Genomic DNA, 21,398 nt, shown 5'->3' with positions numbered 1-21,398 from the left:
ATATTCGCAATTATGTTAAAAACCTACTTTTGCAAACTAGTCCCTGTTTTTTTGCCCGATCGGAACCAAACCAGTCTAGGACAATTCTCTGGACTCTCTAGATTAATAATTATCAAAATAGTTGAACTTTTGCATTTGGATGGCTATAACAGGGTCATTTAGAAAAGAGGCGTGGCAAAATACACTCAAAAGCCTATAAATTCTAAGGGAAAGTTCAAAACTTCACGAAAATTGGTGGGCACGTGTGACATTAGATCCTTAACAAGCATTAAACGTTTTATAGAGATCGGACCATAGGTGGCGCTATAACTGTTAAAAACCTTTTAAAACCATGTTTCCTATGGTAAATTGCCTGTAAATTGACTTTTCCATCTATTATTTCAGTGTTTAAAATCTTGCTAAATAAAATGTAATGTCTTTTGATGCTTGTGTGCTTAAAGGCCTTAAAGGCTTGAACCCCGCTAAATGCTGCTTGCAGCTTTAATTAGGGGTTCAAGCATGAAATGCTGAAACCCTATTGTAATTGTAAGGATTCGTAAAACGCATCGTGCAGGCCAAACCGTAAGGCCTAGAGACATGAAACCTGGCCAGATGGTAGGCCTCAGTTTGGGGACAACCTATCAGAGTATGACCCCGAATGGCCCATAGGTGGCGCTACAGCAACCAAAAGTTCAAAATTGCTCATAACTCTTAGACTGTTTGTCCCAGGATCAAGTGTCTTATGTCGTTGGAATCCTTGGCTCAAGGCAGACAAAATGGCTATCTCCGATTTGGATGTAGGCAGGGAAAATTTTCTGCTATGTCGAATTTTGTCCAAAACCTACTTTTGCGAACTAGTCCCTGGTTTTTCGCCCGATCGGAACCGAACCAGTCTAGGACAATTCTCTGGACTCTCTCGATCAATAATTATCAAAAAAAAGTTGAACTTTGGAATTTGGGTGGCTGTAACAGGGTCATTTAGAAAAGGGGCGTGGCAAAATACACTAAAAAGCCTATACATCCCAAATGAAAACTCAGAACTTCACCAAAATTGATGAGCATATGTGTCAGAACATGGTGAGGAAGCATGCAGAGTTTCATGGAGATCGGACCATAGGTGGCGCTATAACTGGCAAAAAGCCTTCATTCTTATTAGGGGTTCAAGCATGAAATGCTGAAACCCTATTGTAATTGTAAGGATTCGTAAAACGCATCGTGCAGGCCAAACCGTAAGGCCTAGAGACATGAAACCTGGCCAGATGGTAGGCCTCAGTTTGGGGACAACCTATCAGAGTATGACCCCGAATGGCCCATAGGTGGCGCTACAGCAACCAAAAGTTCAAAATTGCTCATAACTCTTAGACTGTTTGTCCCAGGATCAAGTGTCTTATGTCGTTGGAATCCTTGGCTCAAGGCAGACAAAATGGTTATCTCCGATTTGGATGTAGGCAGGGAAAATTTTCTGCTATGTCGAATTTTGTCCAAAACCTACTTTTGCGAACTAGTCCCTGGTTTTTCGCCCGATCGGAACCGAACCAGTCTAGGACAATTCTCTGGACTCTCTCGATCAATAATTATCAAAAAAAAGTTGAACTTTGGAATTTGGCTGGTTGTAACAGGGTCATTTAGAAAATGGGCGTGGCAAAATACACTAAAAAGCCTCTACATCCCAAATGAAAACTCAGAACTTCACCAAAATTGATGAGCATATGTGTCAGAACATGGTGAGGAAGCATGCAGAGTTTCATGGAGATCGGACCATAGGTGGCGCTATAACTGGCAAAAAGCCTTCATTCTTATTAGGGGTTCAAGCATGAAATGCTGAAACCCTATTGTAATTGTAAGGATTCGTAAAACGCATCGTGCAGGCCAAACCGTAAGGCCTAGAGACATGAAACCTGGCCAGATGGTAGGCCTCAGTTTGGGGACAACCTATCAGAGTATGACCCCGAATGGCCCATAGGTGGCGCTACAGCAACCAAAAGTTCAAAATTGCTCATAACTCTTAGACTGTTTGTCCCAGGATCAAGTGGCTTATGTCGTTGGAATCCTTGGCTCAAGGCAGACAAAATGGCTATCTCCGATTTGGATGTAGGCAGGGAAAATTTTCTGCTATGTCGAATTTTGTCCAAAACCTACTTTTGCGAACTAGTCCCTGGTTTTTCGCCCGATCGGAACCGAACCAGTCTAGGACAATTCTCTGGACTCTCTCGATCAATAATTATCAAAAAAAAGTTGAACTTTGGAATTTGGGTGGCTGTAACAGGGTCATTTAGAAAAGGGGCGTGGCAAAATACACTAAAAAGCCTATACATCCCAAATGAAAACTCAGAACTTCACCAAAATTGATGAGCATATGTGTCAGAACATGGTGAGGAAGCATGCAGAGTTTCATGGAGATCGGACCATAGGTGGCGCTATAACTGGCAAAAAGCCTTCATTCTTATTAGGGGTTCAAGCATGAAATGCTGAAACCCTATTGTAATTGTAAGGATTCGTAAAACGCATCGTGCAGGCCAAACCGTAAGGCCTAGAGACATGAAACCTGGCCAGATGGTAGGCCTCAGTTTGGGGACAACCTATCAGAGTATGACCCCGAATGGCCCATAGGTGGCGCTACAGCAACCAAAAGTTCAAAATTGCTCATAACTCTTAGACCGATTGTCCCAGGACCAGGATCCCAGGACCCTTCAGGCGCCAATTTCGAGTAAATTGCATTTTTTTGAAAAACCTATTTTTGCAAACTTCTCCTAGGTTTTTGGCTTGATTGGAACCAAACCACTGCAAGACTATTCTCTGGAGTCTGACAATCAATAATCACCCAAAAAATTCAAAATTTAAATTAACGGTCGATAAGGGGAACCAAAATCTTTGATGGCACCAGGGCCATTTTTACTAAAATGGTTATAAATTGTGAACGGAAAGAGATTTTTTTGCTAAACTTGGCATACATCTTCGTGAGCTCAATCTGAGATCACTTGAAAAAAATCGCAACGATTGGCCACTAGGTGGCACTATAAAACGGTTATAACTTGTGAACGGAAAGAGATATTTTTGCAAAACTTGGGACACATGTTCATGAGCTCATTCTGAGGTCACGTGAAAAAAAATCATGACAATTGGCCACTTGTTGGCGCTATAAAATGGTTATAACTTGTGAACGGAAAGAGATATTTTCGCTAAACTTGGGACACATGTTCATAAACTCAATCTGAATTGACATGAAAAAAATCGTGACAATTGGCAACTTGGTGGCACTATAACAGTGGAAAAAATCATGAAAATAGCTATAAGCGCACCCAACCGTTAGTCTACTGAAAATTGGCATGCAGTGTCTTTGTCCAGGGTGCCATGATAGTCTATGAGAACATTGGTGTATCTAAAAAAAAACCAGTATACGTCATTGGCACAATGCCTTGAAGGAGCCTGAGAAGTTTCAAGCCCGTGTTATTTTCACAGGAGTGACCTCCTAAGAATCTTTGCCGAGTTCAACAATACCAAACATGCCAGGTTTCGCCTTATGGTTTTAAGTGTCATTTAGAGCTTTAAAAAATTGTGGTTATCTTCAAAGCCGTTAGTCTGATCGAGACAACAACAAAAAAACAAAGGAAATTTGAAAACATAGGTAAATAGCTAAACAATATTGCCAAAATGTTAAAATTATGATAGGAACTGACAAAAAAATTAATTAAATCCAATCAATTTCACCCATGGATCATTTTGATGCTCTCACATGTTTGAAACGAACAATGATGGATTGTGATGAAATTTGTTTTGAATTGGGACTGGCGAATCCCCGTCCATACTGTCAATGACCGTTTTCGCAAAGACCCGCCCACTTTAGTTACTGTTGCTATGTCTGACAAGCGCACCAAGTCTCACACCACACCAAGTTCTCACGCAGTGAAAAATACATTGCGGATCAGAGAAAAGACTGCGTGCTGACAGACAAGTACTTTTGATATGAAACAAAGTCTCACCTTTCAAATGTAGTCATTTTTTAGAGACATTTAAACAATAAATACCATTTTGTGACTCTTTAATGTGTCTGATAGATCACTGTAGACTCGAGGCTCAGTTAAAGCTGCTTGTGAACCGATCATCTCTTCCTTCTAGTTAATCTATATAATTAAAATAAACATGAATGAACATAAAAGGAATGTTGTTTTAGTGCTAAGACGTCAGTACACTTTGTTTTTCAAATTTAAATCCTCCTATGTTAATCTACTAACTCTCCTGACTGCTTTGTTGGACAAAATGGCAGATTATGATTAGTCAGATCACCTGTCAATCAAACTCCCTGCGAAGGGTCAATTGAGAATGCCCGTGCGCACAATCCTGATCTAATCGACAACTTTGCAGTTGCACATAGTAAAGCCCGGAAAATCCCGATATAATTTAAGAGAGCATGTTTTTCATGTATTTGGACCTAGGCCTAACAATGTGTTATGGTGCGCTGTCACCAGTGGGTTTTTTTGTTGTTGTTTTTTGGTGAGCGTAGGCTCCTCCTGATTTTGTTAGTCATCTCATCTCTTATATGCTGTGTATGATCATATCCTGTCCTATTCATGGTAGACTACTCACGGACATTGCGTCATCAAGGGGCCCGCCTTGATAATCCTACTTAAGGGCCCGGTGTTGGCTCGTTATGCCACTGAATATAATTGTCTAAACTCCTAATCAAAATTACATATTTACAACAAATTTGACACATATATATGGGCACACTTTGAGTACTACTAATAAAAGTGGTGGAGATCAGGCAAGACTATAAGAAGACTCAGGCAAAACGTTCTATAACTGTAAAAACGCTTTAAAACCATATTTTTCCTATGGTAAACTGCCTGTATAGGCTGTAAATTGACTTTTTCATCTATTACGGCAGTTGTTAAATGCTTGCTAAATAAAACTTAATGTCTTTTGATGCTTGTGTGCTTCAAGGCCTTAAAGGCCTTAACTGCTTGAACCCCGATAAATGCTGCTTGCAGCTTTAATTATTATTATTATTCTCCGCTAAAACGCATCGTGCAGCCCAAACCGTAAAAGCTGGAGCTTTGAAACTTTGTCGGATGGTAGTACAAAAATCGAGGAGAGGTTATCAAATTATGAGCCAGATTGGCCTATAGGTGGCGCTATAGCAATCAATTGCGCGAAACTGCTCATAACTCCTAAACCGTATGTCGTAGACTCAAGTGTCTTATATCATTGGAAAGCTGAATACCTGACGTGAAAAATGTATATCTCCGATTTCATTTCCGCCATTATAGATTTTCCGCCATTTTGAATTATGTCAAAAAACTACTTTTGCGAACTAGTCCCTGGATTTTAGCTCGATCGGAACCAAACCAGTGCAGAAATGTTCTCTGGAGTATGAATATCAATAATTATTGAAAAAATGTAGAAATTTCTATTCACTGTTGCTAAGGGGCGGAAAACGAACGTTGTGGGAGGAGCCTATTTTACTAAAATGGTTATAACTCAAGAACAAAATGAGATATCTTTACCAAACTTTGTACACATATGCACGGGCTGAGTCTTGGGTCAAGATAAAACAATTGCGACGATTGAACACTTGGTGGCGCTATAACACGAAAAAAACATGAAAATGGCTCTAACCACCCAACCGCTAGTCCGATTGACTTGAAAATTGGTATGCAGTGTCTTGGTCCAAGGTACCATGTATGTCTATGAGGAGATTGGCGTATCTTAAAAAACATGGCTGCTATTGGCCAATAAAATTTGAGCACCTCTAAGACAAGGTTAACGGAGGCCGATGGGAATGAAACTCGGTGGGCATGTTTTACTCATGGACTTAGAGGACTGTAAGAATTTTGAAAGAAATCGGCCACTAGTTGGCGCTAACGAGTTTTTTGGCTCTGTAATCACGTGGTGTGGCACACATCAACCAAATATACACATCATATGATAGGGCTCCTCATACTGAACAACTTTTCCTCTAGAAGCATTGCTGTCAATCAAATCGTTCATTAAATATTTGCGATTATGTTTAAAACCTACTTTTGCGAACTAGTCCCTGGATTTTTGCCTGATCGGAACCAAACCAGTATAGGACAATTCTCTGGACTCTCTAGATCAATAATTATCGAAAAAAAGTTGAACTTTTGCCTTTGGATGGCTATAACAGGGTCATTTAGAAGAGGGGCGTAGCAAAATACACTCAAAAGCCTATAAATCCTAAAGGAAAACTCAAAACTTCACGAAAATTGTTATGTATATGTAACATAACATGCTGAAAAAACATGCAAAGTTTCATGGAGATCGGACCATAGGTGGCGCTATAACTGTTAAAAAGCTTTGAAAACCATGTAATCCTATGGTGAAATGCCTGTATTGGCTGTAAATGGTATTTTCCATCTCTGTAATCAGGTGGGGTTATAAACATCCACATAATATGCATAAATTATGATAGATCTCCTCATACTGAACAACTTTGCCTCAAGAACCAATACTGTCAATCAAATCGTTATTTAAACATTCACAATTATGTTAATAACCTACTTTTGCAAACTAGTCATAGATTTTTCAACCTGATCAGAACCAAACCAGTGCAGTACAATTCTCTGGACTCTTTAGAGCAATAATTATTTTTAAAAAAAGTTAAACTTTTGCATCTGAATGGCTATAACAGGGTTATTTCATGATGTGGCCTTGACCAAGTGTCCCCAAATGCCTATATCTATTCAATGAATGCTCAGATATTCTTAAAAACAAGTCAGAACATGTGTACTATGCCTCTAAACCAGCATGAAAAATTTCAGACAGATAGGACAATATTTGCCTCTATAACAGTTAAAAAGCTGAAAATTATGAAAATAATGGTATATTAAGCAATAAGTGGTCGTTTGCTGCCCCCCGCTGTTCATTTTAGTGTACTACACTCTAATATTGATCTACAAGTCATATTCAGCTTAAAATAAATCACTATTTTAACATTTGCAATCACATTTAGTTAAAATGAATCTATTAAGTATTACTATTGACAATTTTCACATTGAGAAATGTGAATCTTGAAGGAGACTGGCAGGAAACATTTTGTTTACTGCAACATCATAAAGTTCAAATGTCTGTATCTACAACAAAATGTGTGTGTGTAGTCCTATGTTTCTGAATACATTTTTAAAAATCTGATTAATAGTTACAAAGAGCTATGTTAAATGATTATAGACCATAGCATTAAAAAAGTGTGTGTGTGTGTGTGTGTGTGTCTGGCCTTGACCAAGTGTCCCAAAATGCCTATATCTATTCAATGAATGCTCAGATATTCTTAAAAACAAGTCAGAACATGTGTACTATGCCTCTAAACAAGCATGAAAAATTTCAGACAGATAGGACAATATTTGCCTCTATAACAGTTAAAAAGCTGAAAATTATGAAAATAATGGTATATTAAGCCAATAAGTGGTCGTTTGCTGCCCCCCGCTGTTCTTTTTATTGTACTACACTCTAATATTGATCTATAAGTCATATTCAGACTTTAAAAAAAATCACAATTTTAACATTTACAATCACATTTAGTCAAAATTAATCTATTAGCTATTACCATTGACAATAATTGTCACATTGAGAAATGTGAATCTTGAAGGAGACTTGCAGGAAACATTTTGTTTACTGCAACATAATATAGTTCAAATGTCTGTATCTACAACAAATTGTGTGTGTGTAGTCCTATGTTTCTGAATACATTTTTAATAATCTGATTAATAGTTACAAAGAGCTATGTGAAATGATTATAGACCATAGCATTAAAAAAGTGTGTGTGTGTGTGTGTGTGTGTGTGTGTGTGTGTGTGTGTGTGTGTGTGTGTGTGTGTGTGTGTGTGTGTGTGTGTGTGTGTGTGTGTGTGTGTGTGTGTGTGTGTGTGTGTGTGTGTGTGTGTGTGTGTGTGTGTGTGTGTATAAGCATGCATAATGGAATTAACATGGAAGACCAATTTGATATATAACTGATTTTATAGTGTTTATTGCAAAGCAACTGTGAAAAGACTTTATTAATAAGTAGAATGTCCAGCAGAGGGCAGCAGAAGACCACTCATTGGTTCATTCTGTCCAATAAGCATATATATAAACTCTAAAAAAACATTATAATAGCATTGAAAATGACATTTTGTCAATGTTTATCAATTAATTTGTTCATTTGATTAATGTTTTTACAATAATTATTAAATTACAATTAAAATAATGCCTGAAAATATGTTTTAAAGGGGAAGACCTGGAATAAGCTATTTGTTACCCATCATTTATTTCAAATATTTATATCACCAACAAAATGTGCATGTGAGTTAAGCACGTTTGAAGACATTAACTTGGAAAATGTGCCCATTAAATGAAAAACAGACATTTAAAATGAAAATGAGCCAATGAGTGGTTCTCTGCTGCCACCTGCTGGGCATAAATAGTCATTTTTTCATACTATTTACTTATCATGTTCTATAATTTCTATTTAGACATTATAAAGTCATTATTACAATATTTACAATCACATTTTGTCAAATTAATTTATCTCAAATATATTATGGCGTATTACCTAAAATTGCCACCAGATGGCAGCAGAAGACCACTCATTGGCTTATCCTCTAAACTAATATTGTTCAATCATATTTAAACTGTGATCGTGCAGACCAAAGCGTAAATGCTAGAGACTTGAAACTTCATCAGATGATAGTACAAAAATCGAGGCTAATGTTGTCAGAGTATGAACCCGATTGGACAATAGGTGGCGCTACAGCAATCAAAAGCGCGAAATGGCTTATAACTCCTAAACCGTATGACGTAGACTCAAGTGTCTTATATCATTGGAAAGGTGAGTCCATGACGAACAAAACGTATATCTCCGATTTAATTTCCGCCATGATAGATTTTCCGCCATTTTGAATTTTGTCAAAAAACTACTTTTGCAAACTAGTCCTAGGTTTTTTGCCCGATCGGAACCAAACCAGTGACAAAATGTTCTCTGGAGTCAGTTTATGAATAATTATCAAAAAAAAGTCGAAATTTATATTCACGGTTGTTAAGGAGCGTAAAAATAGTCGTTCAGGGCGGAGCCTATTTACTAAAAAAGCTATAACTCAAGAACAAAATGAGATATCTTTACCAAACTTGGTAGACATGTGTATAGGCTGAGTCTTTGGTCACAATAAAAAAAATCGCGACGATTTAACTCTTGGTGGCGCAATAACATAAAAAAACATGAAAATGGCTTTAACCACCCGACCGCTAGTCCGATTGACTTGAAAATTGGTATGCAGTGTCTTGGTCCAAGGTACCAAGTATGTCTGTGAGGACATTGGCATATCTCAAAAAACATGGCTGCCACAGCCAATTAAATTTGAGCACCTATTAGACAAGTCTCATGGCCCTAGAGGTCGGTAAGAATTTTGAAAAAAATCGGCCACTAGTTGGCGCTAATGAGTTTTATGGCTCTGTAATCACGTGGTGTTGCACACATCCACGAAATATGCATATCATTTGATATATTCTAAGGGAAAACTCAAAACTTCACGAAAATTGGTGGGCATGTGTGTCATAACATCATTAACAAGCATGCAAAGTTTTATAGAGATCGGACCATAGGTGGCGCTATAACTATTAAAAACCTTTTAAAACCATATGTTTTCTATGGTAAATTGCCAATATTGCCTGTAAATGGACTTTTCCATCTGTTATTTCAGTGTTTAAAATCTTGCTAAATGGTAAAAAAGGTAATGTCTTTTGATGCTTGTGTGCTTAAAGGCCTTAAAGGCTTGAACCCCGCTAAATGCTGCTTGCAGCTTTAATTAGGGGTTCAAGCACGAAGTGCTGAAACCCTATTGTAATTGTAAGGGTTTTTATTATTATTATTCTCCGCTAAAACGCATCGTGCAGCCCAAACCGTAAAGGCTGGAGCATTGAAACTTTGTCAGATGGTAGCCCAAAAATCGAGGAGAGGTTATCAAATTATGAGCCAAATTGGCCTATAGGTGGCGCTATAGCAATCAATTGCGCGAAACTGCTCATAACTCCTAAACCGTAAGTCATAGACTCAAGTGTCTTATATCATTGGAAAGCTGAATACCTGACGTAAATAATGTATATCTCCGATTTCATTTCCGGTAGGCAAATTTTTCCGTCATTTTGAATTTTGTTGAAAAACTACTTTTGCAAACTAGTCCCTGGATTTTAACCCGATCGGAACCAAACCAGTGCAGAAATGTTCTCTGGAGTCTGAATATCAATAATTATCGAAAAAAAGTTGAAATTTCGATTCACGGTTGCTAAGGTGCGGAAAACGAATGTTGTGGGAGGAGCCTATTTTACTAAAATGGCTATAACTCAAGAACAAAATGAGATATCTTTACCAAACTTGGTACACATGTGTATGGGCTGAGTCTTTGGTCACGATAAAACAATCGCGACGATTGAACACTTGGTGGCGCTATAACACAAAAAAAACATGAAAATGGCTATAACCACCCGACCGCTAGTCCAATTGACTTGAAAATTGGTATGCAGTGTCTTGGTCCAAGGTACCATATATGTCTATGAGGACATTGGCGTATCTCAAAAAACATGGCCGCTATCGGCTAATGAAGTTTGAGCACCTCTAAGACAAGGTTAACGGAGGCCGATCGGAATGAAACTCGGTGGGCATGTTTGACTCATGGCCCTAGAGGTCTGTAAGAATTTTGAAAGAAATCGGCCTCTAGTTGGCGCTAACGAGTTTTATGGCCCTGTAATCACGTGGTGTTGCACACATAAACCAAATATACATATCATATGATAGGTCTCCTCATGCTGAATAACTTTGCCTCTAGAAGCATTGCTGTCAATCAAAGCGTTCATTAAATATTTGCAATTATGTTTAAAACCTACTTTTGCGAACTAGTCCCTGGATTTTTGCCTGATCGGAACCAAACCAGTCTAGGACAATTCTCTGGACTCTCTAGATTAATAATTATTGAAAAAAAATTGAACTTTTGCATTTGGATGGCTATAACAGGGTCATTTAGAAGAGGGGCGTAGCAAAATACACTATACAGCTTATAAATCCTAAAGGAAAACTCAAAACTTCACGAAAATTGTTATGTATATGTGACATAACATGCTGAAGAAGCATGCAAAGTTTTATGGAGATCGGACCATAGGTTGCGCTATAACTGTTAAAAAGCTTTGAAAACCATGTATTCCCTATGGTGAATTGCCTGTATTGGCTGTAAATGGTATTTTCTATCTCTGTAATCAGGTGGGGTAAAAAACATCCACATAATGTGCAGAAATTATGATAGATCTCTTCATACTGAACAACTTTGCCTCAAGAACCAATACTGTCAATCAAATTGTTATTTATTTATTCACAATTATGTTAAAAACGTATTACCTAAAATTGCCACCAGATGGCAGCAGAAGACCACTCATTGGTTCATTCTGCTTACTAAGCATATTTAAACTTTATAAAATCATTATAATAAATGTTGCAAATGACATTTTGTCAATGTTTATCAATTAATTTGTTCATTTGATTAATGTTTTTACAATAATTATTAAATTACAATTAAAATAATGCCTGAAAATATGTTTTAAAGGGGAAAACCTGGAATAAGCTATTTGTTACCCATCATTTATTTCAAATATCTATATCTCCAACAAAATGTGCATGTTAAGCACGTTTGAAGACATTAACTTGGAAAATGTGCCCATTAAATGAAAAACAGACATTTAAAATGAAAATGAGCCAATGAGTGGTTCTCTGCTGCCACCTGCTGGGCTTAAATGGTCATTTTGTCATACTATTTACTTATCATGTTCTATAATTCATATTTAGACATTATAAAGTCACTATTACAATATTTACAATTACATTTTGTCAAATTAATTTATTTCAAATATATTATGGCGTATTACCTAAAATTGCCACCAGATGGCAGCAGAAGACCACTCATTGGCTTATCCTCTAAACTAATATTGTTCAATCATATTTAAACTGTGATCGTGCAGACCAAAGCGTAAATGCTAGAAACTTGAAACTTTATCAGATGGTAGTACAAAAAGTGAGGCTAATGTTGTCAGAGTATGAACCCGATTGGCCAATAGGTGGCGCTACAGCAATCAAAAGCGCAAAATGGCTCATAACTCCTAAACCGTATGTCGTAGACTCAAGTGTCTTATATCATTGGAAAGGTGAGTTCATGACGAACAAAACACATATCTCCGATTTCATTTCCGCCATGATAGATTTTCCGCCATTTTGAATTTTGTCAAAAAACTACTTTTGCAAACTAGTCCTAGGTTTTTTGCCGGATCGGAACCAAACCAGTGTCAAAATGTTCTCTGGAGTCAGATTATCAATAATTATCAAAAAAAGTCGAAATTTATATTCACGGTTGTTAAGGAGCATAAAAATAATCGTTCAGGGGGGAGCCTATTTACTAAAAGGGCTATAACTCAGGAACAAAATGAGATATCTTCACCAAACTTGGTACACATGTGTATAGGCTGAGTCTTTGGTCACGATAAAAAAATCGCGACGATTTAACACTTGGTGGCACAATAACGTGAAAAAACATCAAAATGGCTTTAACCACCTGACCGCTAGTCCGATTGACTTGAAAATTGGTATGCAGTGTCTTGGTCCAAGGTACAAAGTATGTCTATGAGGACATTGGCGTATCTTAAAAAACATGGCTGCCACAGCCAATTCAATTTGAGCACCTATTAGACAAGTCTCATGGCCCTAGAGGTCTGTAAGAATTTTGAAAGAAATCGGCCACTAGTTGGCGCTAATGAGTTTTATGGCTCTGTAATCACATGGTGTTGCACACATCCACGAAATATGCATATCATTTGATATATTCTAAGGGAAAACTCAAAACTTCACGAAAATTGGTGGGCATATGTGTCATTAGATCCTTAACAAGCTTGCAAAGTTTTATAGAGCTCGGACCATATGTGGTGCTATAACTGTTAAAAACCTTTTAAAACCAAATGTTTCCTATGGTAAATTGCCTATATTGCCTGAAAATTGACTTTTCCATCTATTTTTTCAGTGTTTAAAATCTTGCTAAATAAAACTAAATGTCTTTTGATGCTTGTGTGCTTAAAGGCCTTAAAGGCTTGAACCCCGCTAAATGCTGCTTGCAGCTTTAATTAAGAAATGTTTCTTGAGCACCAAATTAACATATTCAGCTTTGCCATTACAGAAATAAATTACATAATATTATATATATATCAAAACTATTATGTTATACAACAGTATTTTAAATTGTAATAGTATTTCACAATATTACTGTTTTTACTGTATTCTTCGGTCAAATAAATGCAGCCTTTATGATCATTAAAGACTTAAACAATAAAAAAACATTAAAATCTTACAGACCCCAATCTTTTGAATGGTAGTGTAATAAAATAATTTAATTCACATTTATTTATGGATAATGTACAATCATATGGTTATTGTTGCAAAATAAACCCCTTTAGGATGATACATGATCCTGATTACTGTGTCAGAGCTTCACAATCCTGTTCATATCATTTAGCCCTGAAATGTATGACTCAGTCATGAAAACCATGGCCTTTTTTAATCATAATATCACTTGTTCATAAATGAGCATGCTTCCTGTGTCGCCATGATGACCCTGTCATGCTGTGGCCCAAGAGGATGACGTCAAGGCTTAGAGAATAATTGCAGCAATGGGGGTTTGCTAGTAAAATGTGATCATTATGTGTTATCTCAGCTTTTTTAACAAGTTTGATTTCTGAGTCAGCTGATCCAACTATTCTCATATGTCAACACTTGATGTATTCTCATACGTCAACAACAGGTTTGGGAAATCTGCTGTTTTTTTTTGTTTTTTTTTAAATCTTAAGAACCATGTTTTAACTGTTTTTAACTGTGTGTGTGTGTGTGTGTGTGTGTGTAGGTGTGGTCTGCTTTTGTTTTATCAGCATCAGATGAAGAGCACTCCCGCGACGTTCATTGTGGATGCAGCGCTGGTGAAGTTTGGCCAGGGATTTGGCAACACAAGCGTATACAGCCAGAAACAAGAGGCGCCAAAGAAAGTCAGGGTAAGACACTATTTTTTTATTGAAAAGGTGTAAGAGAATTGCAGAATATAAGGTCAACAAGTTTGTGTCATATACTTGTGTGTGTCTTGAAGGTTATGATGACAAAGCGCACCAAAGACATGGGCAAGTTCAGCTCGGTTACTGTTTCAACGATTGATGAAGAAGAGGAAGAAATTGAAGCGGTGAGTTTGAGTTCATCAGTTGCCCATCAGACCTGACTCATCCCTTACATCATATCTCTTTGTTAAAGAGCTGTGATTGATTATGATTGGTTTATCCTACAGCGGGAGGTGGCGGACTCTTATGCCCAGAATGCCAAAGTGATTGAGAAACAGCTGGAGAGGAAAGGAATGAGCAAGAGACGACTTCAGGAACTGGTAAGCGCACACACTGGAGGATGAAAGAACAGGCGATGTGCATTCATGCTCGAGGCAGATTGAAACTTTAATAAAGTCTGCACAGCTAATACATTTTATGTTAAAGATGACAGAGCCCACAAACACGCGCACTCCGTTAATCGTATTTACCTTGGCAGCTCTTGGTTAAGCAGCTGAAGGCTTGTATTTGATTATCTTAAAGAGTGTGGAGATAAGCATACATGAGTTTCTGAGTCATACTGGAAACACACATACCCACACACACACACATTAGGCCAGTGGTTCCCAAACTGAGTTATAAAAAGGGGGGACACTGCAAGGCTACATGATAGTTTAGAGTCAGCAGATAGATACCTCTTCAGGGTGATATAATAGTCAAGCCTCTACTGCAAAATTACGTAGTTACTTGCCACATAAGTAAATAATTTAACACAAAATATTTATTTGACATTTTATTACCTCAGTACAACCCACAGTATATGCTTTAGTGGTCTGTTATCAGTTACAGAGCGCTGGATGGTGCAATTGAAGAATCAGAATTGAGTATTGCAGGGAGCCATGTAAAAATATAAATGGATGATCCATGGTTCTGCGCTAAGCATGGACACATTTGTGAAAGGACTGCCAGTGCCAAGTAAACGTAAAGCAGACAATGAATCTACTACAAACTCACCCCTAGCCTACCAAAACAAAGTGTCTACACCAGATGCGACAGGGTGACATGACAAAAGCAAAAAGAACCCATTATGTTAATCAGTGATGCTATCTACAATGGTTCTGACATGACTCAACAAATTTCTGACAGTAAACTGATACCCCGTTCTATATCTGACATAGTGTCACTGGCCCACCAGTGGGCCCACAGCCATTACATTTTTAAAACCGTAATATCCTATACTAAACCTAAACAAATCTTGGAAATCTATATATCATTTGAAAGTTTACAATCTCTAGTTGTCATATTTGGTGACTGTATTATACTACAGAGTAGTAGTAATTTATCAATTTGCAACAAGAATATTTTCATACTCATAAGGCATGTTCAGACCTTTATTTTGAAATGGCGATGAACAGAAAAAATCATGAAAAAGTGCTCACACAACTTCTGACACACAAGACAAATCCAACTTTCGCTTTGACGAGTCCAGTGTGGACAGCCTCATCAAGCTGTTGCAGTGTGGCATGACACGACAACCATTGCGTGTAGTGTAGACAAGCCAAGAAATTATAACAAAGCATATCTCACCCTCGGATTGACCAGTACAATGGTGAGTAATGAAGAGACCACAGTGTGTTGCGTGCCTCAAAATATTAGCTTCTGACAAGATGCCATTAAAGAGACTTTACATCACAAGCACAAAGAGAAACCCTTTGAAGTCGATTAGTTGTAGTACTTTATTAATTACAATGTTTCAAAAGTAAGGAAAGGGAAGTAAGGTCATGTCTGAGAGTGTATTTATATGGGAGCATGTAGGTGAAAATAATTTCCACTACAAACGAGGGCCCATTAGAAAAAGTTGGGGAACCACTGCATTAGACCAATCTGAAACCAAATCATAAGCATAGATCGAGGCTCTTTTGCACCTAATATTAAAAATATAGTTATTTCAAACAAAAAGAAAACTTGTTTAAAATGCAAAAACACACATACAGCTCGACTAGTGTAGTCTAATTCATGAACAAACGTTTCTTATTCAATTTGATTGAATCACAAAAAAAAGATTCAAAAGTTTTATGAACACACATCCATCCATCCAATTTTAATTATTCTCAGGTTAGGTAATTAAGTCAAATCTGACTGAAAATTATAAACACTTTATAATACATACAATTGGACAGAATTTTAAATCAAGGCTATATAAGAGATGGTTCTGGTGCCCGTGTAGCTCTTCAGATGGTCGTGAAGCAGCATCTGATGTCAATGTGTCGTCACAGGTATTTAAATATAAATTAGGGACCTCACCAAATGGTTGGATCTATATCTATCTATAAATGTGTGTGTGTGTGTGTGTGTGTGTGTGTGTGTGTGTGTGTGTGTGTGTGTGTGTGTGTGTGTGTGTGTGTGTGTGTGTGTGTGTGTGTGTGTGTGTGTGTGTGTGTGTGTGTGTGTGTGTGCGTGTGTGCGTGTGTGCGTGTGTGTGTGTGTGCGTGTGTGTATTTACACACAGAAATCAAATACATTTTTATTCTTTATTTAAAATAAATGTCTTTTGAGCAACAAATCATCATTTTAGAATGATTTTGAAGGATTGTGTGACTGAAGTAATGATGCTGAAAATGTAGCTGTCATCACAGGAATAATTTACATATTACTGTACATTTTACAATATTACCGTTGTACAGTATTTTTGGTGAGCATAAGCGAGTTCTTTAAAAAAAAATGTGTTCCCATTCAGTTTCAAACACTGCTGTGCAGACACAAAAAAAACTTTTCTAAAAATTTCTAGACATAGTACTAAAACTACAGCTGAGAGGAAAAGAGAATTTTGCTGGTGTAGGCAAAAATAAGACTGCGGGAGAGTTTGTTTTTAAAGCAGTTAGTTTTTGCTATTTCACTCACCTAGAAAACACCTGAGTTCACGCAAGTTCTGCTTATGTGATCTGTTTATGAATGAGATTCTTTTGGGGAAAAAAAAGATAGTTGCTGACAATACTCTGTTTAATATGTGAATGGTAATACTATCAGAAAAATTCACAAAAATTGATTAGAGGAAGTGGTATAAGAGACTGACTTATCTGAGTGCTGTTTCTCTCCACACAGGCGGAACTCGAGGCTAAGAAAGCCAAGATGAAGGGAACTCTCATCGACAACCAGTTCAAATGAAGATTGTGTAAATGAGAGAGAGAGAGAGAGAGCAGATTGATGTGTTGTCTACATGTAGCTCCTGGAAAGTGTGTGTATATTTGTGAAGTTGTGTATGTATGATGGCTTTTTTTTTTCTTTTTTTTTCACTTTATCTCATTTTTATTACACATTTGTTTAAATGTTTGAATTTTACAAATATTTTTCATGCTATTCTTTATTAAAGTAAACCCAAATCAATTCTATTATATCAGCTGTCAAAATCATTTTTTATCAATCACACGTGCAGAGTTTGTGGAACTTTGTTTTCATATTGATTACTGTTCATAGTTCCCACTGCTATAATTTCAGAGCTACTGTGTTTGTGATATGTTTGCATTAGCTTTTGTGCGTGCTTTAAGTTGAGTCATTTTGACTTTTTGCGCAAGATTGATCAAGCAAATCACTGTAAGTGCCATGTGGACAGCATCTCAACCTCTGAAGAGTGATGATGTGCACCTGCAGTAAGACAGGTGTGTGTATTTGTATGGCTGGGCCAGTATTTCTCATCTTATGTGGTCTGTGATTAATGATCAGATTCTGGATCAGTGAACAGCACATGAGCTTTATTTCACACCTGCACAGACCCCAGTGTGACATTGTACTGGCACAGGTGCAGTTAATCGCCCCTCACACTGGTCAGGCATCATGAAATGAACCAATGAAGGGCTCAGCTGCTGCTGACATTTGAATTGATTAAGGTGTTTTTTCGTTAAATATATACTTTTTGGGGTAAAAAGGTTGTGTTGGAGTTGTTTGGTGAGAGAAATTAGGCATGCAGGCCTGCTGCAAATGCCTCATGAATAAATGGTTTGTTTTATTTGAGAAAATGTATTCTGATATTGTTAGTAACGTATATCTTGTGATTTTAATCTTCTGAGAGTTTCCTGTGGTGATTGGATTCTCTGCAGCTGTGTACGTGACTTTCTTTAACTTCAAAGACACAAAATTCTAACCTTTCATTTAAGTAAAACAATTGAAAGTGGTGGAAAACTCACATTATAAAACAAATTATTCTCTCCAATGCATGTTGGCCTCAATTATTGGCACCCCTAGAAATTCTTATGAGTAAAATATCTTTGAAGTATTTTCGTTTTTTTTAGCACACCAAGGTGCCCATGAGCATGCAATTGTCCAGCCACGACTTCCTGTTCCACAGGAGTATAAATGTGAGGAACCACAAAGGCCAAATGCCCTTAATTATCCATCACAACCTGGTAAAACCAAAGAATATAGTTCTGATGTGCAGCAAAAGATTGTTGAGCTTCACAAAATAGAAAGTGGCTCTAAGAAAATAGCTAAAGTGTTGAAAATCCCCATTCCCAGGGCAATATTAAGAAGTTTCAATCAACTGAAGATGTTACGAATCTGCCTGGAAGAGGATGTGTGTCTATATAGTACTAATTCCAGGTGAGGAGGAGAGTTTGAGTGGGCAAAGACTCTTCAAGGATTACAGATGGAGAATTGCCTAAAAGCCTAAAACATTTTATTGAACAGCACCTACATTACCAAGTTGTTTGGGAGGGTTTCAAGAAAAATCTTCCTTGCTCATCCAAAAATAAACTCAAGAATATTCAGTTAAACATGTATGGAACTTCAAAAAGGACCGGATTCTATGGTCAGATGTAACTAAAAAAAGAGATTTCTGGCAGCAAACCCACCAGGGGGGTATTCCATAAAGCAAGGTTAACTTACAGCCACATATACCTTGAACTCTCAGTTGATTAATCCAAACCTTGCTTACTCAAGGTATGCTGGTTCCAAAAACGAGTCCGGGAGTAAATTCAGACAACTCAGAAAATGTTCCCGGTTAACAAACAAGACATTCTCAACAGGCAACGAATCGATGATTCACCATGGAAACAGACGCTAAGAAAAAGCTAGCCCTTCTACTTCTTTTGTTTAACGGCGGTTTACATAACCTGCTTAGTGCACATCGCCACCTATTTGGTGGTTGTGCAATCCTTTTTTCAATCTTTTAATTTAATAAGTAATCTTTATTCACTGAGAATAAGGATTATTGTGTTTGTTTGATGCTAATTAATTGAATGCAGATCCATGTGTGAGATGACAAGAAAATAAATAATAAATATATTTGAATTGAATTAACATTTAAACATTATCTTGTTATAATAGTGCTTTAGAATTAACATATAATATTGTATATTATATAACGTCTCGGTTACGTATATGTAACCCTCGTTCCCTGAAGGAAGGAACGGAGACGCCGACGAATTGGGATCTATTTTCAGAGACCAATCTACTTCGAGTGTTTAAAAACGCGGCACTGAACATTGGCATGCGGTTCACGCATTCCACTGCCCGACCTGCGTTGCGGGTGCCTGTCTCGGGAAGATGGTACGCTGCGGAGCCACATCCTTCAATGGAAGGAGAGGTGGAAATACACATAAGAACTAACCTATCAGGGTAGTGCTACCTATGGCAGTCTCTGGGGTGGATCCAACCTGGTCCCAGGGGGGAAAGAACACACCCAGAGACGCCATCGAGAACTGGTACCGCGGGCTCTGTAAAGGGAAAGACACGGGGCTAACCTAGCAGGGTAGCTGGTACCGTGGAAATACACATATGGGGTAGCCGTTAGGGGACCGCAACATATGGAACCCAGCCTACACACACGTTCCACAAGCATACGGGTGCAGGCCTGGCGTCAGACGGCCGCAACATCTGACACCGAAGGGGTGACGGAGGAACTCACAGAGTTAGCCGTTTCCGGGGAACTCAACTGGAGCAAATAGACGCACGTATCTGGCCCAGAGGGTGGGAGTGGCGTTGCAAGCCGACATTAGAACGGGTACTTAGCGCTACTGGCCACTGGGGGCGAGGATGCGGGAAGATACCGGCTCTACATGGAGGCTATAGAATCTAGCGAACGTGTTAGGTGTCGCCCAGCCCGCAGCTCTACAAATATCTGTCAGCGAGGCACCTTGAGCCTGCGCCCAGGAGGAAGCTACACTCCTTGTGGAGTGCGCTCGCAACCCGAACGGGCAAGGCACGTCTTGGGACTGGTAAGCCAAGACGATAGCATCCACTATCCAGTGGGCTAACCTCTGCTTGGAGACAGCCTTTCCCTTCTGCTGGCCTCCGTAACAGACGAAGAGCTGCTGTGAGGTAATAAAGCTTTGAGTCCGGTCAAGGTAAGCACAAAGAGCGCGGATGGGACATAAAAAAGCACCTCTGAGGAACCTGACGATTAAGTCGTGCTTACCTAAGGATTTCCCGTCTACTGCATTGTGATACGCCGCTATTGCTGAGACGTACACTTTGAGGGTGGAGGGAGACAGCCTTCACTCCAACCCATCCTGCAGGAAGGAAGCATAACATTAATCGAACACTTTCGGGGGTCTTCCCGGTGGGAAGAGCTCCACTCAACGAACAGGTTCCACTTCAGAGCGTAGAGGCGCCTCGTAGAGGGGGCTCTAGCAGAAGTGATGGTTTCTCCCACTACTTGTGGCAGGCCACCTAGAACCTCCGCATCTCGTCCAGGGACCAGACATGGAGATTCCAGAGGTCTGGACGCGGGTGACATAGAGTGCCCCACCCCTGAGAAAGCAGGTCCTTCCTCAGGGGGATCGGCCAGGGAGGGGCTGTCGTGAGGAGTTTCAGTTCGGGGAACCAGGTCCGGTTGGGCCAATAGGGCGCATCTAACAAGACCTGCTCCTCGTCCTCTCCGACCTTGCACAGTGTATGTGCGAGAAGGGTCACTGGGGGAAACGCATTCTTGCGTAGGCCCCGGGGCCAGCTGTGTGCCAGTCCATCTGTGCCTAAGGTACCCCCGGTCAGGGAATAGTACCACTGGCAATGGGTCGACTCCGGAGAGGTGAACAGGTCTACCTGTGCGACCCCGAAGTGGTCCCATATCATCTGGACGCTCGGGGGTGGAGTCGCCATTCGCCCGGAGGTGTCGGCTGACGAGAGAGCTCGTCGGCTGTCTGGTTCAGCGCACCTAGGATGTGAATGGCATGAAGTGAACTTCTGACTCCACAGGAGGAGATGGCAGGCGAGCCGGAGCATGCAATGGGAGCGTAGACCACCCTGTCGGTTGATGTACGCAACCGCTGCAGTGCTGTCCGAACGGACCAGTATGTGCTTGTCCCGGAGTGGCTTCTTGAACCGGGCCAGGGT

The 21,398-nt window shown here is 39.0% G+C and overlaps 1 protein-coding gene across 1 annotated transcript in view; it reads left to right on the top strand.

The window, feature by feature from the left end:
* Nucleotides 1-18,277, top strand: part of steep1 (STING1 ER exit protein 1) — a 200,526-nt gene extending 182,249 nt beyond the window's left edge. The window contains exons 4-7 of the mRNA XM_079814688.1: nucleotides 13,892-14,036; nucleotides 14,129-14,218; nucleotides 14,321-14,413; nucleotides 17,175-18,277. Coding sequence (XP_079670814.1) covers nucleotides 13,892-14,036; nucleotides 14,129-14,218; nucleotides 14,321-14,413; nucleotides 17,175-17,237 — 391 coding nt within the window. The 3' untranslated portion in view covers nucleotides 17,238-18,277. The remainder of the gene's footprint in view (nucleotides 1-13,891; nucleotides 14,037-14,128; nucleotides 14,219-14,320; nucleotides 14,414-17,174) is intronic.
* Nucleotides 18,278-21,398: the final 3,121 nt, after the last annotated feature.

This window comes from Gobio gobio (assembly GCF_949357685.1).
Source record: "Gobio gobio genome assembly, chromosome: 4".
In the NCBI taxonomy this organism is placed as follows: domain Eukaryota; kingdom Metazoa; phylum Chordata; class Actinopteri; order Cypriniformes; family Gobionidae; genus Gobio; species Gobio gobio.
This window is presented reverse-complemented; position numbering and strand designations above follow the sequence as displayed.